Source organism: Loxodonta africana, chromosome 1 (assembly GCF_030014295.1).
Source record: "Loxodonta africana isolate mLoxAfr1 chromosome 1, mLoxAfr1.hap2, whole genome shotgun sequence".
NCBI classification, from domain to species: domain Eukaryota; kingdom Metazoa; phylum Chordata; class Mammalia; order Proboscidea; family Elephantidae; genus Loxodonta; species Loxodonta africana.
This window is the reverse complement of record NC_087342.1, coordinates 92,504,852-92,531,338: the sequence shown is the minus strand read 5'-3', so window position 1 is coordinate 92,531,338 and position 26,487 is coordinate 92,504,852. Positions and strand designations below refer to the sequence as shown.

General features: G+C 44.2%; 1 protein-coding gene across 1 annotated transcript; it reads right to left on the bottom strand.

The window, feature by feature from the left end:
• Positions 1-463: 463 nt before the first annotated feature.
• Positions 464-26,425, bottom strand: LOC135231206 (butyrophilin subfamily 1 member A1-like). The gene is made up of 10 exons (XM_064284196.1): positions 25,946-26,425; positions 25,052-25,146; positions 22,780-23,127; positions 19,173-19,454; positions 18,866-19,059; positions 18,688-18,715; positions 18,417-18,443; positions 17,044-17,070; positions 7,038-7,064; positions 464-6,609 (listed from the first exon to the last, which is right to left on the bottom strand). The coding sequence occupies exons 2-10, from the start codon at positions 25,134-25,136 to the stop codon at positions 5,936-5,938; spliced, it is 1,692 nt and encodes a 563-aa protein (XP_064140266.1). The 5' UTR covers positions 25,137-25,146; positions 25,946-26,425; the 3' UTR covers positions 464-5,935.
• Between the last annotated feature and the right edge of the window lie 62 nt (positions 26,426-26,487).

Here is a 26,487-nt window from a genome sequence, read left to right as displayed (position 1 = left end):
ATAGAAAATACGACAGTGGAAATGGCAGTCAAGGACTTTGTGATTCAGTGGAAGCTAGAGGGTATGTAGCTATATGGATGAGCATGCAAATAAAATGAGCCAGAGATCCATGAGTAGAAAATCAGAAGTCCTCAACTGAGAATTAAAGAATCTGAACTCCAGATTCTGGGGGATTTAGGTAGAACTTCTGCCTCTTTTTGGATTTCTCTTCAATTTTAGAAGGTGGAGGAAATATACTTAGGTTTATCATAACTTGTATTTCGTTATCTCTCATTTTTTAAGTTAAAAACATGGGATTTTTTAATACATTTCTCTTTAAAATTACCTAGTATAAAATGTTTTCTACTTACAATTAATACAAGGCTTTTTGAAATAAAATCTGTATACTTTTAAATAAAGTGAACATTTTAAATAAAAAGTAAAATGAGTAAATATTATAAAATATAATTTTCATAAAATTAAAAATATGACTCTCAGACAATTACAGAAATCAAAGAATTTATTCAGTCAATGAAGGACTGGGTACAAAACAGTTTCAACGAGTATTTTGAGGGATGAAGTATTTATTGTCCACCAGGAAAGGCAGTTTGAAATAAGCATGCTGAGTTAAAGACAGAAGTGGCTAACATCATACAGGGCAGTTTTAAGTCATTTTCCTTAACAACCTAAATAAAAGATTTAATAGAAAATAGTTGAGATAGTACTAAGATATGGTCAAGGATAAGGTCAAAGCCAGGAAACAACCAAAGATGGATGTTTGCAGCTGTTTCTTCTCGTTTTGAGTTGTGCCACATCAGCAAATGAAGGTCCTGAAAGCTTTACACCATCCACATCATTAAGGTCGACTCTACATTGAGGAGGCAGCTCTTCCCCAGTCATCTTTTGAGTGCCTTCCAACCTGGGGGGCTCATCTTCCAGCACTATATCAGACAATGTTCCACTGCTATTCATAAGGATTCCACTGGCTAATGCTTTTCAGAAGTAGACTGCCAGGTCCTTCTTCCTAGCCTGTCTTAGTCTGGAAGCTCAGCTGAAACCTGTCCTCCATGGGTGACCCTGCTGGTATCTGAATATTGGTGGCATAGCTTCCAGCATCACAGCAACACGCAAGCCCCCACAGTACGACAAACTGACAGACACGTGGGGGAGCTCTGCTCTAGCACAAAGATAAATGGAAGATTAAAACTCAGAAGGTCTGCATCACAGAATACGGATGCAATGAAAGCAGTCTGGGAAATAAGTCTACTTCATGTACAATTAAATGCTTTCCTCAACAACAACAAGAATAAAAAGCTCAAAAAAGCATCTTGCAGCTTTAATGAATAGAATGTCCAAGATAAACTCATTACAAAGTGTACACATAGGTAATGTGTAAGTCACTTAATTCTGACAAAGTGCTACTGTTAGTGAAGACTTTAATTATTTTTTTCTGAAATTGCTTAGTCAGTTGGTCCACCTATCTAAAAATATCACTCTGTGGTACAAAAGATCACTTTTGTGTGGCCTTTCTAGCCATGGTAGTGTAACTCTAAGTGACTGGGTGGGACTGTGTGATTGGGTAATTGTGGCTCCCAATATGGATTGGTCAGTTTTGCCATCCCATTGGGCTTGAAATGAGCCATCCCAGAGGAGGGAGGGAGAAGATCCCACCACCACCAAGGAAGAACAGCCAGGAGCCAACACATCATTTGGACCTAGGATTCCTGTGTTGAGAAGCCCCTGAACCCAGGAGCAGAGCACAAACTGTAACCCTGAAGACAGAGAGAAGTGGCAGCAGGAGAGACCCAGCAGCAGAGACATGGCAGCAGAAGACTGTGTGATGGGATTCCCCGCCCACTAAGCCAGAAAGCTCAGTGCCTTTGGGCAGGGGCCTAAGGCCAGGGAGTGGCGTGCCTCTGAGCATGGCTAGGAAGAGACTGTCCTAATGCAAGAACTGTATCCTTGACTGTTCCTGAGCCAGAATTGCAACTGTTGCTTCCCTAATAAGCCCCAAGTCATAGATTGAATTGGGTCCCCCAAAAACATCTTTCAACTTAGCTAGGCCATGACTCCCAGGATTCTGTGATTAGCCACCATTTTGTCATCAGATGTGCTATTCCTATGTGTTGTGGATCCTACCTGTATGATGTTAATGAGGCAGGATTAGAAGCAGTTCTGTTAGCGAGGCAGGACTCAATCTACAAGATTAGGTTTTGTCTTAAGTCATTCCCTTTTGAGATATAAAACAGAGAAGTGAGCAGAGGGACGGGGTGACCTCATGCCACCAAGAATGAAGAACCAGGAATGGAGCACATTCTTTGGACCCGGGTCCCTGAGCTGAAAAGCTCCTAGATCAGGGGAAAATTGATGACAAGGACCTACCTCCAGAACTGACAGAGAGAAAACCTTCCCCTGGAGCTGGCATCCTGAATTCAGACTCTTAGCCTCCTAAACTGTGAGAAAATTAATTTCTGTATGTTAAAGCCACCCACTTGTGGTATTTCTTTTATAGTAACAGTAGATGGTTAAGACACTCCATGATCCTGAGTATTGTCTGTGAGTTCTGTGTGGCCATTGCGATGAATTATCGAACTCAGGAGGGAAGTAGAGAATGCTGTGGGAGGGTGACTCGTGTCAGAGCTGATAAAGATGGTGGGGAGAAGAGGTATGTCTGACCTCTGCCTCATAGGAATCAGCCTTGGGCTGTTGATCTTTTTCTTTTTAATCTAATTTTTTTTTGTGTGCTTTAAATGAAGGTTTACGGAGCAAATGAGTTTCTCATTAAACAATCAATACACATAGTCTTTTGTGACATTGGTTGCCAAGCGCAATACATGCCGAGTCTCTCCCCTTCTAGACTTTGGGTTCCCCATTATCAGCTTTCCTGTTCCTTCCTGCCTTCTCGTCCTTCCCTCTGGGCTGGTGTGCCCACTTAGTCTCATTTTGTTTAATGGGCCTGTCTAATCTTTGGCTGAAGGATGAACCTCGGAAGAGATATTATATTAACACAGGTTGTTGTTGTTGTTGCTGTTGTTGTGTGATGTCCGGTTCATTCCTACTCATAATCACTGTATAGGACTGAGTACAGCTGCCCCATAAGGTTTCCTAGGCTCTAATCTTTACAGGAGGAGATCAGCAGGTCTTTTATCCCACAGAGCTGCTGATGGGTTCGACCTGCTGAACTTTCAGTTAGCAGCCAAGCACTTAAACATTGCACCACCAAAGATCCTTATATTAACACATAGAGAGAATAGAGCATACTTAAAACTCAAAAAAGCCCCCAATAATTATATTGCCCATGACATTACTGTGGGAGTGAAACTTTTTCATACATATTTAAGTCCCTTAAGTACCCTTTTCCACACACTGTAAGAAATTCTGTGCCCTTCTCTAAGTGATATTATGGTTTACAGGCTTATATCAGTCAGAGTCCAGTAAGGAGAGTGAAACCATATCAGTCATTTGAACACAGAAAATTTTAATACAAAAAATTGTTAACTACCAGCACAGTTACATTTTTCTCCAGTGCATATACACCACTCTCCAGCATACACCGTATCATATAGCACGAAGCAAGCCTCAATAAATTTAAAAAGATTGAAATCAGATAGAGAAGGGAGAGTGTTAACATGTCGTGGAGCTGGTAACAAATGTCACAAAACAGTATGTGTACTAACTGTTCAATGAAAAGTTAGTTTGTTCTGTAAACCTTCATCTAAAGTACAATAATAAAAAAAACAAAAGATTGAAATCATACAAAACATCTTTTTGGACCACAGTGGAATGAAGCTAGAACTTAATAATAAAAAGAAAACTGGAATATATAAAATATCTAGAAGTTTAACAACACAATATTAAACAACCAATGAGTCAAAAAAAAATTGTTAACTAGGAAAAGTTTCTTAACTACTAAGAGGTAAAAGAAAGCTCTAAACAAAACAGAAATAGCAGCTGTATGGAAAAACCACTACCTTTGGGGCTAAGGAAGAAAACACATAAAAGGAAGACATTTGGGAGAGGGTCCCCTCCCAAGCATGACATTCAGACCTCATTGGAAAAAGAGGGACCGGGGGCCATTGCATGATGAAGAAGTTTGCTAATATGCCACAGGCCAGGGCTGGTGTCAGGAGTCCCTGGGAAGCTCCCCCAACCCCGGGTGTTATTAAGACTTCCTGGAAAGCAACATGCTGCAATACCAGACAAATTCACCAAAAGGTGAGCAAACTGGGCCTTCACACTATAGGATCAAGAAGAAAAGCTCAGAACCAGGAAGGGACGTTCCTCCTCTGCTATGTTTTGCAGTGTATTCCCAGGGTCCTGACAAGGTCTAACATCGTGCCCATTTACAAGGAAGAAATGTTTACAGGTCCAGCTGCAGTATCACAAAGCAGGGCAAAGACAGTGTGAATTTGGAAATGAGAGGCAATAAATTGATAACAGCCACTTTGGCTACTCGGCTTCCATATACTCCATTTTACACACATTGGTAATTCCATGCAACAAAACTATGTCTTCACCTATCAAGGCAAAGATGTCCTTACAGGAGAAGACGTTCTCACCATTTTCCCAAAAAACTTCCAGTCATTATATCTATCACCACTATATTATGTACTTCTTAAATTCTGTCACAGTTCCAATGGATATTCTGTTATCATATTCTGTATAATAAACATAACCACCAACAACTTGTACATAAAACAATAGAGGGGAGAAGGGGAGAAAAGAAGAAAATGGTCTATATGTACAAATAAACATGTACGCATGAAAACCAAAGATAAAATATGCAAAGCTGTTATACTCCTTGTTTCTGCAGCTGGCCACAAAATTAGAGTTGATACCTTTGACTTCCATCTTCTACTTCCCATCCCTTCTTTCCCCCACCGGCAGCAAGAACCTCAGCTGCTGAGAGTTCTTTACCTGGTAGAATGATCGCACCTTCATTCCTGAAGAGTCTCAGTGCTCAATAGTCCTGTCCCTTTTTTGTTGCTCTGACTTTCCATTTACCACGAGCATTGGACTTGGAAGTACTAAGAGGCAATACACTAACAACTGACACAATGCTCACACCAAGGCTCTCTGCAATTTCCTGCTCCTAAAAATTCTCTTGTCCATGTACATCTTAATTTGGCTAGCAATTCTCTTCAGTCCCCCTAGTGCTGACCAAAAGAAGAGCCAGGTACTTCTTAATTTCCTAAATTAACACAACACAGTATGTTCATGAGTAACAAAAATGTACAGAACATTTGGGAAAGTAGGTGTGTTTCAGCCATTCAAGAATAAGTGCATAAAGTGAATGTTATACTTCTTTCATCTAGAAGTCCATCAAACAACCATTTCCCTGGAAATTTTTAAATATGCACATTTTCTGGACACTTTGCCTAACCCCAAAAACCCACTGCCATTGAGTCGATTCCAACTCATGGCAGCCCTATAGGAGAGGGTAGAACTGCCACATAGGGTTTACAAGGAGCACATGGTGGATTTGAACTGCTGACCTTTTGGTTAGCAGCCAAACTCTTCACCACTATGCCACCAGGCTTTCCAGATTGCCTAGACCCCCCATAATAGAACTAGGGCCATACACTCTGCACAAAATCAAGTTCGATAAAACATACTCTACACTGCAGAAGGATACAGCCCCTGTTCTTTCATATACAAAAAGTATAAAGTGTTCACAAAGTTTATTTTTCATTATCAAAGGAAAACAACCTCCCATAGCCAAATTCTACCTACAGTCAATCAGCTCAAACAAGTCAGCTTTTTTTCTTCTAGCTATACAAACACAAGGCAAGAACTGGCAATTCTCAGAGCCTCACACTCCCTCAGTAGTCTGTATCCAAAAGCACAAAGGCATGACTCCCAGTGCCTTCCAGCACTCACCTCAGAGTCTTTCACCTTGGGGAGTCTGCAGCTCCAAAAAGAGCCACAGTGAGGAAACAGGGACAGATATGTGTCCCTATGGAGGCACAGCCTTGGAGCCATGGGGAAGTAATGGAGATTCAGGCCCTGGGAGAACACCATCCCCACCAGAGGCAGAGCTCAACCCCTCCCCTGAAGGGCTCACTGGCTCATTCAAAGTAGAAGGAGCTTTGTTAAAGGGCACAGGGAGCCCCTTGGGCCCACCGACCATGGAGCAGATAGTCAGGGATATGTCTCCTGACTTAAACATGAAATATGGAAAGAGGGTCCCAGAGAAGGAAGCCTCAGAGAAGGAGAAAATGTGGGACCCATCAGTCATGTTGTAGAAAGAGATATCCCCGCCATCATAGTCTAGGAAAATCCCCATCCTGCAGGGAGCCTGCCTAAGGCTTAGCCATGTCTGAGGAGTAGTACGGGCACAATATCCCTCTTCAAACCATCCCACAACCCAGAACCCCTTGTCTGGGCACTCTCTGAACCAGTCGTTCCTGTCGACATCTTCCCTACAGACACCCACAGCCCATTCGCTTTTATCTTCATAGCTGGTCTCCACCTCCCAGTAACATCGCCCTGAAGTGATGCCCTTGAGACCCAATACACTGCATCTGTCATCATTCTGCTTCTCACAGATGTCCTTCCAGGTCACACTTGTCTTTTCCTGAGAGATGGACAGGTTGGGATGGGCAGAACGTGGGTTCAGAGTGACAGAGCCTGTAAAGAGAGTTAACGAATCATACAAGACCCTCCCCTGGCCCATAACAAGGGCACAAAACCATCTTCCCCCGGAACTACTTAGTGGCATGGGAAGGGGGCTAAGTATGAAGAACTGAGAGCTAGTGATTCAAACTCCCAGCCCTCCAAGCAGGGGAAGGAACAAAGACTGATTGGGGATTAAGATCCATCACACTGCCCTTGAGGACCAGCCTGGATTCCAGGGGCTCAGGGATACCTATTTCACATCCATCATCAGCCACACCTGTGTAACACTAGCTACACTGATCAACCCCTCCACCACCCACACCACCACCATCAATGGTGCCTGCAACTGTATCACCACAGAGAACTGACACAGGGGCCAGAAGCCGTGGGGGAGGCAAAAGGAGCTCCGAGAAAGAAGAAAGAACACATGAGTCACTCACAGATCTGGAACTGCTCTTTCCGCCAATCTACAAGAGAATCACAGGTTTCATATCAGGGAATTGCAGACTTTATACATCAGGATCAGCACCTTTTCTTGCAAAACAGAGTGATGCAGGAGTTACAGGGGGAAATGTTTTGGAAACACTAAACTAATGTATTTATTTCTTTTTCTCTCACATACTCACAACCCTCAACCTTCCCATGAAGCTTTACAACCTTCCCATTAAGGCTAAACCATAAGGCTTAACAACCAAGAACTGAGAGGCTGGATACCTACCTGAACAAGACGTCATTGCCCAGCTTTGGCTATCAAATTATGCTTTCACAATTCCTAGACAGCAACTACATTTGAACCTATGCTCTGTTAAGAAAGAATTGGACAGGTCAAAATTGCCAAGGCCTCCATTTACTTAGCAAGAGCTGATTGAGCTGAACTTGTAAGATTCCTCCAAACAATGGATGGAGAGAATTACAACTGACTCACATAACTTACACAATGACTATAAGCAATGAGTGAAGAGAATTCAGGATATGGCTGAAGTTGACCCAAGTTACAAGGCAATGGAGAGATTTCTAGGAAGGGAGAAAGAGAAGCTCAAAGCAGGAAACACGTACATACAGTAAGAGGTCAGACACTAGCAGCATGCCTTTTTTCATAGGGTGATGGGAACAAAATCACCCATATAGCCATGGGAGAACACAAAAATATTGGATCTAGTCATCTGCTTCCTCCAGTAGCCCAGAGACATCAAAAGCTTCCAGGAGAAATCCCATCGTGGCAGGCAGGGCACTGGGCCCCAAAATTTCTAAATCCTAAGTCCTAAAACCTGTGAATATGTTACCATACATGTGTCCCGCTCCCTAGGGAATCACTAATTCTATAGACAATGGCAGGATTAAATCTGCTGAGCCCAACTTAGTGCAAATTTATCTGGATAGAAAACTGCCTAAATTTCCTCAATACTCCCTTAAATCTGAGGTCATAAAAGGGTTACCACCCATTATCAAAGATTTCTTACAGAAGGGATTGATATCCCCTGCACCACTTCATGTAACACTCCTGTATTCCCTGTGCAAAAACCTAATAATCAAGATTGGAGATTTCCTCAAGATTTAAGAGTAATACCCAGATTCCTTGTAGTCCCTAAGCCACATTTATTATTAGCTAACATACTTGCCGAAGCCACTTACTTAACAGTAGTAAAAGGAACTTTACCGATGTGATAAAGATAAAGGACCTTGAGATGGGGAGACTATCCTGGATTATCCAGGTGGACCAGTCTAATCACATGCATGCTTAAAAGTGAAGACTTTTCCCAGCTGTGACTAAAAGAAGAGGGATAATGAAAGCAGGGTCAGAAAGATGCTGTAATTACTGGCTTTGAAGATAAAGGAATGACAACACCAGCCAAAGAATGTGGGCAGCCTCTAGAAGCTGAAAAAACAAAAGCCTCCAGAAGGGAAGGCAGCCCTGTCCATATTTTGATTTTAGCCCAGTAGATGCGTGTTGGACTTCTGATGTAGAGAACTATAAGGTAAAACTTTGTATTGTTTTAAGCCCCTAAATTAGTGGTAGATCGTTCAGGCAGAAAATAGAAAACTAATACACTCACATCTAACATTGAGCAGGGGCACTGGTAGAAGAATGTACCTTGAGAGAGTATGAGATTCCTCATGATCTGCATGTGGAAAGCTGAAGACCCAGAAATTTTCACATGCTCTCATGGGAGGTGGGGAGACACAACAATGCCCAGAGAGCCAGTGGACCAGGAAGAACTAGGGTCCGGAGGACCAGAGTCAGGAGGAAGAAGCAGTATAGTATACCTGTTTTCCAATCAGAGGCAAGTGACTGGACATGGACTCTGCTAAAGGGAAGAGGGTCACCAATAATGCCCCCAAGTGGCCAGATGAGACCTTCCCCTCCTCAGCAGACAACAACATAAATGTCTTAAAGATCAGATGAGACCAGCCTCCCCAGGGCAAGGACTTAAAATGATGTAAAAGAGAGCACAGAGACTCCTCTCCACCACTGTTCTAAAGCCATATAATCTCCTTCGATTTACATAATTCATGTGGGAAGAAGAAAGGCAGACTGCTGACCAAAGGAAAGCCTATTTATGTTGTCAAGCCCTGAGATGTCTTCAGTGGCAAAGCTTTTGCCCCTGTGGAAAAAAAAAAAAGGAGGCTAGAGGATATTTCTACCAAGTCCAGAGAATATGGCCAAAATCTGGTCTCACAGGCAGTTCCAACTCATAGCAACCCTACGCAATACTGCCTGCTCCTGAGCCATCCTTACAATTGTTGTTATGCTTGAGCTCATTGTTGTAGCCACTGTGTCACTTCGCCTCATTGAGGGTCTTACTCTCTTCCACTGACCCTGTATTCCACCAACCATCATGTCCAGGGACTGATCCCTCCTGATAACATGTCCAAAGTACATAAGGCACAGTCTCGCCATCCTTCCTTTGAAGGAGCATTCTGGTTGTACTTCTTCTAAGACAGATTTGTTTGTTCTTTCAGCAACCCATGGCATATTCAATATTCTTTGCCAACACCACAATTCAAAGGCGTCAAATCTTCTCAGTCTTCCTTATTCATTGACCAGCTTTCACATGCATATGATGCGATTGAAAATACCATGGCTTAGGTCAGGTGCACCTTAGTCTTCAAGGTGACATCTTTGCTCTTCAACACCTTAAAGAGGTCCTTTCCAGCAGATTTACCCAATGCAATGCATCTTTTGATTTCCTGACTGCTGCTTCCATGGCTGTTGATTGTGGATCCAAGTAAAATGAAATCCTTGACAACTTCAATCTTTTCTCCATTTATTATGATGTTGCTCATTGGTCCAGATGTAAGGATTTGTGTTTTCTTTATGTTGAGGTGCAATCCATACTGAAGGCTGTGGTCTTTGATCTTCATTAGGAAGTGCCTCAAGACCTCTTCACGTTCAGCAACCAAGGTTGTGTCATCTGCATAACGCAGGTTGTTAACAAGATCTGTCCTGAAGTACAATGCTGTCAGTGATAGGATAATATCCATACGGCTACAAGGAAGACCAGTTAATATGACTATTTTTCAAATTTATATACCAGCCACTAGGGCCAAAGGTGAGGAAATGAAAGACTTTTATCAGCTGCTGCAGTCTGAAATTCATCAAACATGCAATCAAGATGCATTGATAATTACTGGCGATTGGAATGCGAAAGTTGGGAAACAAAGAAGAAGGATCAGTACTTGGAAAATACGGCCTTGGTGATAGAAACAATGCCAGAGAGCAAATGATAGAATTTTGCAAGACCAATGAATTCTTCATTGCAAATACCTTCTTTCACCAACATAAATGGCAACTATACACATGCACCTCGCCAGACGGAACACACAGAAATCAAATTGACTACATCTGTGGAAAGAGACAGTGGAAAAGCTCAATATCAGTCAGAACAAGGCCAGAGGCCGACTGTGGAACAGACCATCAATAGCTCATACGCAAGTTCAAGCTGAAACTGAAGAAAATCAGAGCAAGTCCACAAGAGCCAAAATATGACCTGGAGTATATCCCACCTGAATTTAGAGACCATCTGAAGAATAGATTTGACGCATTGAACACTAGTGAGCGAAGACCAGACGAGTTGTGGAATGACATCAAGGACATCATCCATGAAGAAAGCAAGAAGTCACTGAAAAGACAGGAAAGAAAGAAAAGATGGATGTCAGAGGAGACTTTGAAACTTGCTCTCAAACGTCGAGCTGCTAAAGCAAAAGGAAGAACTGATGAAGTAAAAGAACTGAGCAGAAGATTTCAAACGGCATCTGAAGAAGACAAAGTAAAGCTAACCTAAACTTTAGAGATAATAACTAGCTTGTTTATTGAACTTTTAGTGTAACTAATAATCTTAAAATAGCCTACATTCCACACAAGCTGGTGTCCCCAGGCACTGACCCCTCAGACTTCCATCATTTGTCTTCTTAGCCAAACACAATTCTGAAGAATGAAGGATTTCAAGAGACATTTTGATGAATGTCCAAAAGACTCAGTCAAACCACTTGGACTTCCCTGACTTTCTTTGTTCCTTGAACTATAAAAACCCCATGCTGCCTCATCTCGGGTTCAACATCCAGTCCCATACTATGTGTTGCCCAATTCGTGATTTGTATGATCAACTAATAAATCTCCAACATTATTTTAACTTTTTTCTGACTCATAAATTGTTCAACACCTCCAAAGGGTAGAGACTGAGGAACAAGCTTTGATCATTTATAGAAACAAGTAAATGGCATAGGTTTTGCATATGTGATGTGAAAATTTGTGATCACCATCCCCACTTTACAGGTTCATTTGGCTATACTGGCATTTCTGTCTTTCTTGATTTGCTTGATGGAACAAGGTCACATAAAATGGTCAGGGTGATCCACCTGACCCCATGGAGAAAAGTAAGCTCTGTTTTGCTGGTTTTTCACAAGGATATTAGTTGAGACCCAACTATAATTTTCTATACCATAATTCCTGGAGACTGCTAAAGAAAAAGAAGGGAAGGAACAAGCAGGAAGAGGAGAAATGAGAACTGGCATTTAATTTTGAAACTCTAAATGCATTAAATACACTGGCGTGGATTTTAATATACTCATTACTTCATTTCACAAAAAATCTTTAAGTAACAAATTATTTTCCAGTTTTATAAATAACAGCATATTAGACATTTATTTGGCTCCCACTATGAACCTATTAATATGAAAATGTTGAGTCTATTGTAATGGTGGTGTTTGTCCTTTAGAAAACAGAAGGATATACAAGGTGTACATTAAATTATTTGAGACTTCAATTCAGCAAAGAAGGGGGAGATGGTAAAAGAAGATTATCTCCTCCTTTTTCCTCATTGTTCATGATGATCCTCATTGCTTACAAATAAATCCCTGGGAGATTCAGGAAGGTTCACTAACGTGGTTCCTCACATATCTGCTCCCCAGATCTCCTTGCTCCCCAGTCACACCTCTCTGTCTCTCGTGATACGTATCCCTGACTCTGAAGAAAAACATCCTGGAGCACAGAATGGGGATGTTACACAGGCCGAGGGGGCACATGTCAGAACTCACTCCAGAGAAAACAGGTCCTCTGGATAACCCTTCACTGCATTAGTTTCCCCCTTACCCTACTCCTGCCCCACCACCCCCACCACCACTGGAAGGTTCGCATGATCTTCTTATCAGTTAGATGTTTACTTCAAAAATGGCTAAAAATACATATCCCTGACAACAAAACCAGGTAAAGATACCACAAAAAAAAAGAAAATTACGGACCTATATCCCTCATGAACTTAGATGCAAAAATCCTCAACAAAATTCTAGCTGATAAAATTCAACGACATATCAAAAAAAAAATTCACAATGACCAAGCAGGATTCATACCAGGTATACAGGGATGGTTCAACATTAGAAAAAAAAAATTAATGTAATCCATCACATAAATAAAACAATAGACAAGAACCACATGATCTTATCAATCGATGCAGAAAAAGCGTTTGACAAAGTCCAACACCCATTCATGATAAAAAAAAAAAAACTCTCAGCAAAATAGGAAAAGAAGAAAAATTCCTCAAATAATAAAGGGAATGTATACAAAGCCAACAGTGAACATCGTCTTAAATGGAGAGAGTCTGAAAGTATTCCCCTTGAGAATGGGAACCAGAAAGGGATGCCCTTTATCACCACTCTTATTCAACATTGTGCTGGAGGTCCTAGCCAAAGCAATTAGGCTAGATAAAGAAAAAAAGGGCATCCACACTGGTAAGATAGAAGTAAAAGGATCTCTATTTCCAGATGACATGATCTTATACACAGAAAACCCTAAAACATCCTCAAGAAAACTACTGAAACTGATGGAAGAATTCAGCATAGTATCAAGATACAAGGTAGACATACAAAAGCCAGTTGAATTCCTCTACACAACAAAAAGAACGTCGCACCCAAAGCAATATCATTTATAGTAGCCCCCAAGAAGATAAAATACGCAGGAATAAATGTTACCAGAGTTGTAAAAGACCTATACAAAAAAAACTACAATACTATAAAAACCAAAAGAGACCTACATATGTGGAAAAAACATACCTTGCTCATGGATACAAAGACTTAACATTATAGAAATGTTTCTTCGACCCAAAACGATCTATAAATACCATGCAATTCTGGTCCAAATTCCAACAACATTTTTTAATGAGATGGAGAAACAAATCACTTCATATGGAAGGGAAATAGGCCCTGGATAAGTAAAGCATTACTGAAAAGGAAGAACAAAGTGGGAGGCCTCACACTACCTGATTTAGAACTTATTATGCTGCCACAGTAGTCAAAACAGCCTGGTACTGGTACAACAGACACATAGACCAGTGGAACAGAACTGAGAATCCAGACATAAATCCATCCACGTATACCCAACTGATATTTGACAAACGCCCAAAGTCAGTTAAATGGGGAAAAGATAATCTCTTTCACAAATGATGCGGGCATAACTAGTACCCACCTGCAAAAAAATGAAAAAAGACTCACACCTCACACCATGCACAGATACTAACTCAAAATGGATCAAAGACTTAAATATAAAATCTAAAACAATAAAGATCATGGGAGAAAAAACAGGGACAATGTTAGGAGACCTAATACATCGCATAAACAGTATACAAAACATTACTAACAATGCGGAAGGGAAACTAGATAACTAAAAAAAAAAAAAAAAAGATAACTAGGAGCTTCTAAAAATCAAACACCAATACTTATCCAAAGACTTCACCAAAAGAGTAAAAAGATTACCTACAGACTGGGAAAAAGTTTTCAGCTATGACATTTCCGATCAGCGTCTGATCTCTAAAATCTACATGATACTGCAAAAACTCAACTACAAAAAGACAACCCAATAAAAAAAAAAAAAACAGGTAAAGGATATGAACAGGCACTTGGCTAAAGAAGACATTCGGGTAGCTAACAGATACATGAGGAAATACCATCATTAGCCATTAGAGAAATGAAAAATCAAAACTACAATGACATTCCTTCTCACTCCAACAAGGCTGGCATTAATCCAAAAACAAAATAATAAATGTTGAAGAAGTCATGGAGAGACTGGAACACTTATACACTGCCGGTGGGAATATAAAATGGTACATCCACTTTGGAAATCGATTTGGCCCTTCCTTAAAAAGCTAGAAATAGAACTACCATACGATCCAGCAATCCCCTCCTTGGAATATATCCTAGAGAAATAACAGCCTTTACATGAACATATATGCACACCCATGTTCATTGCAGCACTGTTTACAATAGCAAAAAGATGGAAGCAACCCAGGTGCCCATCAATGGACAAACAAATAAATTATGGTACATTCACGCAATGGAATACTACATATTGATAAAGAACAATGATGAATCTGTGAAACATTTCATAACGTGGAGGAATCTGGAAGGCATTATGCTGAGTGAAATTAGTCTGTTGCAAAAGAACAAATACTGTATGAGACCACTATTACAAAAACTCAAGAAATACTTTAAACAGAGAAGAAAATATTCTTTCATGGTTATGAGAGTGGGGAGGGAGGGAGGGAAAGGGGTATTCACTAATCAGATAGTAGATAAGAACTCTTTTAGGTGAAGGGAATCACAACACACAACACAGGCAAGGTCAGCACAACCAGGCTAAACCAAAAGCAAAGAAGTCTCCTGAATAAACTGAACACTGCAAGGCCACTGTAGCAGTGGTGGAGGTTTGGGGACAATGGTTCCACAGGACATCTAAGTCAATTGGCATAATAAAATCTATCAAGAAAACATCCTGCATCCCACTTTGGACAGTGGCATCTGGGGTCATAAATGCTAGCAAGTGGCTATCTAAGATACATCGATTAGTCTCAACCCACCTGGACCAAAGAATAATGAAGAACACCAAAGACACAAGGTAATTATGAGCCCAAGAGACAGAAAGGGCCACATAAATCAGAGACCACATCAGCCTAAGGCCAGAAGAACTAGATGGTGTCCAGCTACAACCGATGACTGCCCTGACAGGGAACACAACAGAGAATCCCCGAGGGAGCAGGAGAGCAGTGAGATGCAGACCTCAAATTCTCATAAAAAGACTAGGCTTAATGGTCTGGCTGAGACTAGAAGGACCCAGAGGTCATAGTCTCCAGACCTTCTGTTAGCCCAAGACAGGAACCATTCCCAAAGCCAACACTTCAGGCAGCGATTGAACTGGACTTTAAGATAGAAACTGATACTGGTGAGGAGTGAGCTTCCTGAATCAAGCAGACACATGAGACTATGTGGGCAGCTCCTGTCTGGAGGAAAGATGAGAAGGCAGAGGGGGATAGAAGCTGCCTGAATGGACATGGAAATGCAGGGTGGAGAGAAGGAGTGTGCTGTCTCATTAGAGGGAGAGCAACTAGGAGTATACAGCAAGGTGTATACGAATTTTTGTACGAGAGATTGACTTGAATTGTAAACTTTCACTTAAAGCACTATAAAAATTTTTTTTAAAACACAATCCAATCACCCAGACAGAGCTATTACTACTATTTCGATGTATACTGACCCAGACTTTTTTCAATGCACAAGTAATAAAAATCACTATCATTTATGGAACCCTTCATCCCTGCCATACATTAGGCTCAATGATTTACCTGGATTATTTTATTTAATCCTCACAATTACCCAGTGAAAGAGTGGTTTTCATTATCTAATTGTATTGATTGGGAAACTGAGACACAACAAACTTAAGAAACTTCTACACAATCACACAGCTACTAAATGGTGGTGCCGGGATTTGAATGTACAGGGCCTTTTTTTTATTTTATTTTCATATGAAAAATAGGATCATTAAAAAAAAAGGGTAAAAATAAATGTAATCCTTACTGAAATCACTCAAAGAAGTGTCAAGGAGTTATTACATTCCATTCACCCAATGACCTGCAAACTATCTGGGCAACTCCCCAGATCCCACCACCATAGACTTGACCTTTGGCCTCTCTTCAACCTCCCTTTGGTCTATCTAAAACCTCCACAAGGTGTCTCCCACACTCTACTTTCCTTTTCTCCTCCCCACTTCTCCGCCTCTTCTTTTCCTCCCTGATTCCCTCCCCACCCTCTCTCTTATGAACAATTTTAACTTCTCAGGTTTCTCCTTTTGCAACCTTCACTCATTACCCCTAATTAGCTCAACCTAGCACTCTGAGCCCATTACGCAAATGAAAAATTCTCCTCAGAGGGGAGATAATGACTGTGAACAATTATATATTACATTTTTCTACCTGTTACACATACACAGAATCTTTCATATGTTTACAGGTGGTTCACAGACACCCAACGCAGGCGTCCATCCATAAATATCTTGGGGTTCCTGGATCCCAGATTCAGAACACCTGCTCTAAAGCTACTATGTTTTCTGCAACCAAGAAGACTTAGAGGAAGAAACCCAACAAGGGCAGGGGGTCAGGGCATGTGGAAACAAAGAGGAGGCCGATATTCACAGGACCAGGAAGAAATGGGAAAATCAAAACTGGATCCAAAAAAGGATAGAGTTCTCAGGGCCAGAGGGATCGAGAACCAAGGACTGCCTAAGGAAGCCCTGACCCCTAAGCAGGTAAGTATAGTTTCTGAAATCTTCTAGAGACTGGCCATGCCTGACCTGTACAGTTATTACCCTGCTCCTGTCCCTCCTGAAAACTGAACTCTCCACTGTCACTGATAGCACTAAGTGGAAGTGTGAAGTAAACAACATGTTTTCAGAGGGTGTTGCTAACCCAACCAGAGGCCTGCAGTAGAGAAAGGGCCCTGGGGCCTCTTTGCTTCCTCATGCTCTGATCCCCTCCCCTTGTTGGGTTTCTTTCTCTAAGTAACAAGCAGAACAGGGAAGCCAGTTTTATCCTGGTTTCGTGTCCACTGATGCAGGAAGGGCCAGGCTGAGGCAGAAGCCCCAGGCGGGGAGGGATGTAAGGCCACAGAAAGGTTAGAGTCACTTACCTGCATACAGCTGGGCCTTTCTCCAGGCTGAAAGGGAACACACCCTGGTAAGACCTCGGCCACAATCCCTGTGAATTGACTGGACGCCACCTTCCCATCTGCCCTAAACAAGTGCCTATCCAGAGGTAGACAGATGCTGGAAAAGAGATGAACCCCTGCAGCGTGCCAAGCTGGCCAGGGATGGTGGGAAATTCCCACGACCACAGGTCAGGAACCCTGGATTACAGTTCAAGTTCCACACTGTCCTGCTGCTGCTGTGGGACTTTAGGCAAGTCACTTGGCTGAACTGTGCCTCAAGAACCTCAAAAACTCCTGTCCTACCTGCATTCCACTGAAAATCAAAAAATATGTGTGATGATATTTTAGGGAACAAAATATAAATTATTCCATAATTTTAAGAAAGCATTGTTATAGTTAGTATTTTCCTGCAAAAATATACCTGGAAAATATACATTCCCTCAGAAAGGGGAAATGAATGACAAAGATATGGGGCCAGATCCAGGGTAAAATGGCCAACCATTTTGGAAAAAAAAATTTCTAGAGATAATAACACCTCTGCTCTGGGGAGCCCTCAGCTCATATTATCACATTTCCCTGCTTACTCATCCTGGTCCTCTCCCCATCACTTTTCCATCAGCACCTGCAGGAGCTGGAGAGGAGAGAAGTGACACCCCTAGAGAAGAGGATTCTTGGACCACTAAGTCACACCCCTAAACTTAATGACCCATTTTTTTATGTAGCTCCTTAAATGAAATCCCTTAGCATCCGCCTTTTAGCTTCCAGGTACAGAATGAGAGCTTTGTGGACGGGCTGGGGCTGGGGTGAGAAAACCCACAATGCATGACAGATTCCAGAGGTCACCACCACACCAGAGCTGTAGCGAGGTAACAAGCACCCAGGGGCAATCTCTGAGTTGCCTCCACACACACAATTCAAGATCCCAGGGGCAATCTCTAATTTATGCCCCCCCCAATTTCAAGATGAATAGACATTGATAACAATGACACATCAGCAGGAACACCTTCCCCCTACCTTTTCCAGCTGCCGCAGTCAGGCATGTTTCATACTTCTGGTGCCTGGGAACGTCATTCCACACCTCATCTGTGCCCCCTTGGACTTCTCCCCGGGGACAAGTGCTCCCCTTGGCCCTCCCCCCTCACTAAGCCTCTGCACCACCCCCAGGTTCCCAGCACTGGAAGGGAAGCAGAGGCCCAGGTCATAGAGCCCCAGAAGCAGGATTCCTCTCCCCAACACCTTCCACCTCTGCCCCCAGGGAATGGGGTCCTGATGTCTATGCCAGAGAGACACGGGGAGAGGGGACACCTGGGCACAGATGGGGTAGGAGACCCAGGGACTTCTGGAGAGTCACTCACCAGCCTGGTAAACCTTCTTCCTCCAGTCTGAAAGGAACACACAGGAAATGAGGTGAGTTAAGAACCAGAATGTCCCCACCTCCCCTCCCCCACCCAAAGGGACACAGAGACCACAAGAGGGAGAGAAGAACTTACCCAGCTCTGCCTGAAGTTCAACTGAAAGAGAGAAAATAAGCATGAACTCCCACCCCGAAGAAAAGGAAAGACTGTGTGCCTGGAGAACCCACAAAAAGACCCTCACCGTACGCTGGAGAAAGTTTTCCTTCCAGACCCATCTGAGCCTCCACGGCTCCAGCTGCCTTTTCCAGACCTGAGCCTCCTGCTCTGGGCAGGGGCCCTGAGTCTCCCTGGAGGCCACAGCCAGAGGCTCAGGTCCTGCTGTCAGCTGTTCCCTCTCAGCACCAGCTCTGCCCTCACCAGCCTGGCCCTTCCCCTGCCTTACCTCTGGCCTTCAGTGCCTCCTGTTTTGTCAGCCTGTCCTCCTCCTTATGCAGCCGAAGATTCTCCTGTTCCTGCTGGGCCTGTACCTTTGCTGAGTGCTCCTTCTTGAGAAAATAGCCAGCCCCAAGGATGAGAAGCCCCAGGACAGTCAGGCTCATGGCAAAAGCCGGCTTCCAGGGAGAAGCCTGAGGGAAGAAGGGCTCTGCGACCAAATCAGGGACCCTGTCAGGGCACATCCACACCAGCCCAGCCCAGCACACTCATGGACTTGGTCCCTTCCATCCCGGCCCTGCTGGGAGCAGGAGCAGCGCTGACCTGGAATGAAAATAGCCTTCGTCTTCTCCTGGCCCAGGATGGGGTTGAGGATGGAGCAGGTCACGTTCCCCACAGAGCTGTCTCTCACCACCAGCGAGGCCTCCACATGGAACAGCCCATCAGCGTCTTGGGCATGGGCCTCAGAGAAAGCTAGAAACTTCTCTCCAGTAAGGTCTTTCCACTGAACCTGGGGCTTCAGAAACCATCCAGAGGCCATACAGACCACACGGACCCCATCTTCCTCCGGCCCTTCAATGTGCACTTGAGGGGCAGAGCCCACACCTGCAAGAGAGAAGCTGTGGAGCCCAGGATGCTGCCTTGTCCCAGGTACCATCCTGGGACCCTGGCAGCGTGAAACTAAGGGAACAATCTGGAGGTTCTATGGGAAGGCCACCCCCTAATGGAAACCAAGGAAGGAGCATATGGACTCTAGGAGCTCTGAAGGTGGGCTCTGTTCTTCCCAGCCACTCAGGTGGAAAGACTGAGGCCCAGAGAAAAAACGAGAAGAATTTTTCAAACCTCTTTTCTTGAGATGCAGCCCAGAACACATAATTCAAAGTAAAAAATGCCAGACAAGGCCAGGAGAAAGAAGATGGCGTCATTACAAAAACTTTTCAAGGACAAAAGTTAAACTAGATCATAACTTTTGTTGAAACTAAGTCTTTTTTGAACTTACTCTAGGAAATAGGAAATATTTGAAATTAAAAGATTTATGGGTTTTGTTTTTTTGTTTTGTGTTAATTACCCACAAACTCTTCTTCATCCAAACTGATCTTACTCTCATCTTCCCGTCACAAACTGAGAGAAAATCTCCTTCACTCCAGGATAATTTTTCCCCTGAGCTCTGGAAACCAAAGGTCACCATCTCTTCTAGGGCCTGGTCCCATCAATTATCATCTCTCTTCCCTCTCCTCTGTTCTTGCCTCTCAATTCTTTGCTCTCTACCCACTGCCTCTCAATTCTTTGCTCTCTACCCACTGCAGAAACCCACTGACTCATAGCGACCCTGTAAGACAGAGTAGAACTGCCCTGTAGGGTTTCCAGGGCTGTAAATCCTCACAGAAGCAGACTGCCACATCCTTCTCCTGCACAGCAGCTGGTGGACTCAAACTGCCAACTTTTTGGTTAGCAGCCAAGCAGTTAACAACTGCACCACCAGGGCCCTCACTCCTCCCTGCATCATCCTCATTGTTAATCTCTTCCTTCCCACTGCTTCTTTTCCTAAGCACATAAACATGTTCAAATTTTTACAGTCTCCTTTTCCTCTTAGAAGAGTAAGCTTTATAATCCATGAATACCTCAATGTTCTCACCTCTCACCTACTTCTCAGCCTCCAACAGTCTGCCTTCTCTCACTTTTCCACTGAGTCTGTTCTTGGTGAGTTAACAAAAGTCTGCTACTAGGCAGCTCAGAAATCACCCTGCAGCCCTGATTCCTCAGTCTCCCTTCAGCACATGACACTCAACTCCATCTTGAAACTGGCTCCATCTTGGCTTGGTCACTTTTCTCTTATGCTTGGCTTGTCACCTCTCAGGTCACTCTGCTAATTCTCTTTTCTGGACTTTTCCTCCTACCCCCACTCCTTAAAGGCAGGAGTCCTGTGACGGTTTTGTCCTTGAATCTCCACTCTTCTCACATCACAGTTTCCCCGGCTTCGTTTTGTTCCCACTGCTTCTCAATAAATCACTTCCAAAATTATATGAATTAAGCACCTCTGTCTCCCAAATTTCCCATCTTTACAACCACATTCCCATGCATTATCTTTACAAGGATTCCTCATATACACTTCAAACTCAAAGGTCCAGAACAGAATTCATCATTTTGCAATGTCTGGGGTAGATTGACCACAAGGATAAGCCTGGGTCTTCACCTTCTTTATATCCACTTCACACTTTGCCACATCACTTTGTAGTGCCTTCCCACTCTTACTCTTGAATAGGTCATGTGACTTTATTTGACCAGTGAGAAATTAGCAAATGTGACACAAGCAAAGGTTTAAAAACTCCTTTCACCATTAGGCCCTCTACTGTTTCCACAGGAGGGACATGCTCAGCTAGCCTGCAATATGATGAAACTCAGGGAACATTGCCTTGTCACACCAGTCTCGCAGCTGAAGCCATCTGAAATCAGCCAGTTGACTCCTATCCATAAGAAAAACCCAGCCAAGGTCCACATGGGAAACTCTTCAGCTGATCAAAAATGTATGAATGAGCCCACTTGAGATTAGCCTAGCCCAGCCTAGATTAGGTAAACTCTATAAAAGCTCAAATTAAATAAATGTTTATTGTTTTATAGTACTGAGGTTTTGTGACCAATTGTCACATAGCATTATTACAGTGACATGTATTTGATACATAATTTTCAATAGTCCTTCCACTCAACACCCAAGGAAAACTCTGGCAATCTCTGTGGTCTTCTCTTCCCCTCCAAACTCCTATATTACCAAATCTACTCCCTCAGTTGAGTCTACTTTCCAAATCTCTTTAATGTCTGACCCTTCCTCTCCCACCTCACAGCCACTGCCTGAGGTCAGGCAGTCATCCTCTCTGCCTCATGACTACACTCTATGCTGCCGGCCTTTCTCCCTTGTATCCATCCTCCTCACAACTGCCACAATGAGCATTCCCAGCATTGCTCTGCTTAAAATTACCTCAGCTCTGCATCCAAACTCTGCAACATAACACACAAAGCCTTCTCTGAAATCAGAGAAGACACCTGTCTTCCTCTTCAACCCCTTCTTTCAAATCCTCCCACAAAACCTCCACCACCTGTACCCCACAAAGTCCACATACTCTAGTCCCAAGGCCTATTTGATTACTTGCTATTAACCACACCATGCTCTCTGTGCCCCCATGTTTTTTCAAGTTCAGTCCCTCACTCCTGAGGACGCTTTGGAACACTGCTTGATGAGCTCAAGTGCCAGCTTAAGTATCTACTCCCAGGGAATTTTCCTGACCACCCCAGGCAGCATTAACCAGTCCCTCCTCTGTGCAGCCTATACCAGGAACATCTCTTTGTCCACTAAGGACACCTCTTACCATCCTGTCCTCCATTCACTCCCACCAGCCAGAAGGCCTCCTTGTGTGCCCAGAATATAACAGCCACATTTCCACCTCAGGGAGTTTGCACTGGCTCTTCTTTCTGCTTGGAATTTTCATCCCCCAGACATGCACTTAACTAAATCCCTACTTTCTTCAAGCCTTTGCTCAGACAGCACATTCTCAGTAAAGCCCAGCTCAGTCCTCATTCCATTCCCCACGTCCACATTCTGATTCCCTTTCCCTGTTCTACTTTGTCTTTTATCTTCTGAACTTATCACCTTCTAACATCATCTATACCCTAAAAGTTTATTCTGATTTTTCTATCTCTGCATTTAGAAGACGAACACCACAGGGCAGGGATCTCTGTTTCGCTCACTGATATATCCCTGACACCTAGAACAAGGCCTGGCACATAGTATGGGCTCTACATTATTTATATGGAATAAATGAATGAATGAGCCTCCTTTTCTGCATCTTTAAAATGAGGGGCTGAATTAAATCATCCCTGAGGCTGTTCCCAACTCCAACACTCCAAGACTCTAGAATATACAGACCAAGTCACCAACCTGCCACCTTCACCACCAACGTAGCCTCTTCATAGGAGCCTCCCTTTTTGAAGAAGCAGGTGTACAACCCATCATCAGAAACCTGGACCTTGTCGATGCGCACAGCAGCCTGCCCCTGGGTGAGGAAGTCCTTCACCAGCAAGACCCGTCCTGCATATTGTGGCATCTGCTCCTCCTTCTGCTCCTGCTGGTTCTGGTAGATGAACACTGCTTCTGAGAACTTGGAACGGAACCACCGCAGCTCCATGTTCTCTGCACTCATGGCCGGGAACAGGAAGCAGGGCAGCGTGGTGTCCCCGCCCAACACTGCCACAATGGGGTCCGTGGGACCAATCACCAGGAACTCTTCTGTAGACAAGACATGAGAGTGAGAAAGCTACAGACATGAACGCAGAAGGTAGGAGAAATCATGCCATCAAGTAAAAACTGGAGATGACCCTGGCTCCTAAAGGAATGAGCTGTGGGGACACTGAATAGGATGAGATATTCTGACCACAACATCATGGCCCAGAAATGATGTCAAAGGGCCTCCCTCATGTGGCTGGGCTTCTGGACTGAGGCCCTTCCGTTAAAAACTCTTTAACTCCCTGGTTCTCAAGCTTGACTATGCATCAGAACCACCCACAGGGTTGTAAAACACAGATGTCTGGACCTCACCCCAAAACTTTCTGATTCAGTAAGTCTACGGGAGGTCCAAATTGTACATTTCTAAGGAGCTCCCCAAGGCATTGGTGGGTCAATGGTAGAATTCTTACTTTCCATGCAGACAGAGCAACTTTTGATTCACTGTTTATGGGGTCACCATGACTCAGGGCCAACTTACAGAAGCTAAAAACAATGACAACAAAGAGTTCCAGTGATAGGCTGGTCTGGGGACCACATTTTGAGAAGCGCAGCCCTAGCCTGGCCCCACCTCAGGACAGGACTGAAAGCTGACCAGAGGTCACCAGAAATCTAGGTCTGAGCTCTGATTGTTCAGACACCACCAGGAAATTCCCCACTCCGGCACATACCTTTCATTATTTGTGCCCATATCTTTTCTCTTACACTGAATTATATGTGCGCTTAAAACCCACGGTCAAATGCTATTTCTGTTTAGAACATGAGCTCACTCTCATGCTTCCAGGAGGCTCAGTCTTGGCTTATTAAAGAAGAAGACACATCCCGCCTGTCACTCTCGGCCTTCTGAGGTGGATGGGCTGCAACTTGGCTCCACTGCAGGGCAAGTCACTCTGGATCCCCAAATACCATCTACACCTCTCTACTGCTCAACCGTGGCCCGAGTCACTATTGTCTCCCACCTGGAGGATAGCAGCCGACTGAACTCTCCCATTTACCCTCTCCCCACCCCGACCGTGTTCTACACGGCAGCCAGAGTGAGCCTTTTAATGTGTGAGCCAACACATGTCAGGGCCCCACTCTGCTCAAACCCTTGCAATGGCTCCCCACTTCCCTCCAGTGACTTATAGAGCCTATGGGGTTGGCCCCTAAGACCACTCTGACCTCAACTCCTGCATCCCTCCCCCTCACTCCCTCTGCTCCAACCAAAGCTTACCTCTTATTGTTCTCTGAACCACCAGGCACTCTGCCAGCTGAACACTAGCTAACACTTCCTGCAAAAACTCTCTAATCCCAGAGATCCTCACTCTCACTCCGCTTCTTCCCCAAGTCTTAGTCCACATCTCTCTTTCTTGACTACCCTGTGGAGTACTGCTGCCTACCCATGACCTACCTGCTGTCTCCCCCTCCCCAACACTGCTCGTACTTTCTCTACTTCAGGGTTTCATAGCCCTAATCTCCTCTCACAGACTATAGTTTCTCTTGCTTTATTACATTTAATATTCACTGCCTCCTGCTAGAATGTAAGTTCTATGAAGACAGAGAGTCTCTGTCTGTTCTGTTCATAGAGCAACAACTAAGCCATAGTAGACTCCCCATGAACATTAGGAGAATAAAGGGAATTAATGCATGCATGCATCTTTGCTTAGGACACTAGCAGAGCAGGGAAATGGGAAGAAGGCTATTTTCAGACATTGTCTATTTGACTGTTCTAAACATTGTAGAAGTCACGGTGGGGCAATGGTCAGAATTCTTTACCCTTATTTATGGTTTAGTGGGTTTTTTATAATTCTTAACTACAATTAGTGGGGTGCACCATAATCTCTCTAGGGCAGGGCCCCCACAGCTCCATCCCTCCTGACAGAATCAGCAGCTCACCTGTGGTTCCCACAAAACAGAGGGAGACACAGACAGAGGGGTGTGGAGCACTAACCTGCAGACCCCCACATGTGGAGCTGAAGGAGGAGCAGCAGGGAGGTGAAACAGCAGAGCAAAGGTCGACTGGAGCCACCCTCCATTTCCTCAGAGCTGGGGAGAGACAGGGCAGGAGTCAGGGACCCCAGACAGGAGGTAGCCTACCCACAGCTCAGCCTCACGGAGGACCAGAGCATTTCCTAAACCCTCATTATGCTAATGGGGTGGTGGGACCCACCAGCCCTGAAAAGAAGAAAAGCCTGAGCTGGCTGGGCCCCTCCCAGCCTTTCTGGGGAGACTCTGTGGTGTCAGACAACCATTAGGTAAACCTGGGAACAAACCACTCCTTCCCTTCCCACCCCACTAACATGCATACCACAGCCCACTGCCCAAACACCAGGCCTTCCTTCCTCAGCACCTGTTCCCCTGGGGGAGACCTTCCCACCATCTCCAGGACTCCTACTGTGTGTGGGGTGGAGAGAGGCAGCCTACTGTCAGGAAAGCACAGACTCTGGGCTCAAATGCTGGGCTCTCCTCCAGGCTCAGTCACTCACCCTGTGACCACCTGAGGCAAGTTACTTCACCTTGTCTGTCTTGGCTTTCTCTTCTCCAAATGAGGATAGCAAACAAGGCCTCCATCAATATTGTGGGTTGTAATGACGATTACTTGAATTTATGTTTGTAAAGTTACTACAAGTAATGTAAACAGGGCCTGGTTCTAATAAGTGCTACATAAACATCTTTAAAATAAATCAATAAAGGCACAAGCCTCTCTGTGGTTCTCCTCGGTCTTCTTAGAGCAGACTATGGTCCAGCCTCACTCAAATGCACACATATTCGCAGCCCCCTCCTCACAGCCAGCTGCTCCCTGGGTCCTTTCCGTGGCCCATAGGTGTCTGCTCAGCCTACTCACCTGCTTCTCCTTGTTCCAGCTTTGAGTGACTTCCTGGAGCTTCTTTAAGGTCAGCAGCTTGAGTAAGTTCAGGGCCACAGGGACCCTGGCAGATCCCAAATCTACCCTCAGAGTTTGCACCTGCAGTTAACTGCTCTGGGAGCCCCAGTCCTTGCCTCCAGGTCAGACACTGTGGGCCCAGGGTCCCCCATCGCTGAGGCAGGTGGTTCCCAGGAGAGCCAAGGAAGCAGGGTCAGCCCTGATTACAGAGATATCTGCAGAGATCCTGGCCCTGGGCCCCCACAGAGCACTCCCACCAGAACAATCACCCCACTCCAGTCTTTTCACCCTCTGAAAGTGAAAGCTTACAGAAAGCAGCCCAGCAGACTCTGCCCTGCCCTCTGGACATTGCTCCCTGTTATCAAGGAGGAAACAGCATTATCAGAGCAACAAAAAGGCAAGAGGGGCCACACAGAAACACAGACTCAAGAATCATTTCCTCAATACCTACTATGTGCCAGCTTGCTTCTGGCTTCAGGAAGTGGGGTCGGCTTGTGGGCACA

Coding starts and splice junctions, on each gene's coding strand:
- LOC135231206 (XM_064284196.1), bottom strand. CDS start 25,136: ATGGAGGGTGGCTCCAGTCGACCTTTGCTCTGCTGTTTCACCTCCCTG. Junction 18,716..18,865: donor CAAAACAGGAGGCACTGAAG/GCCAGAGGTAAG, acceptor GGTCTGGAAAAG/GCAGCTGGAGCCGTGGAGGC. Junction 18,444..18,687: donor AGCCGTGGAGGCTCAGATGG/GTCTGGAAGGAA, acceptor TGTTCCTTTCAG/ACTGGAGGAAGAAGGTTTAC.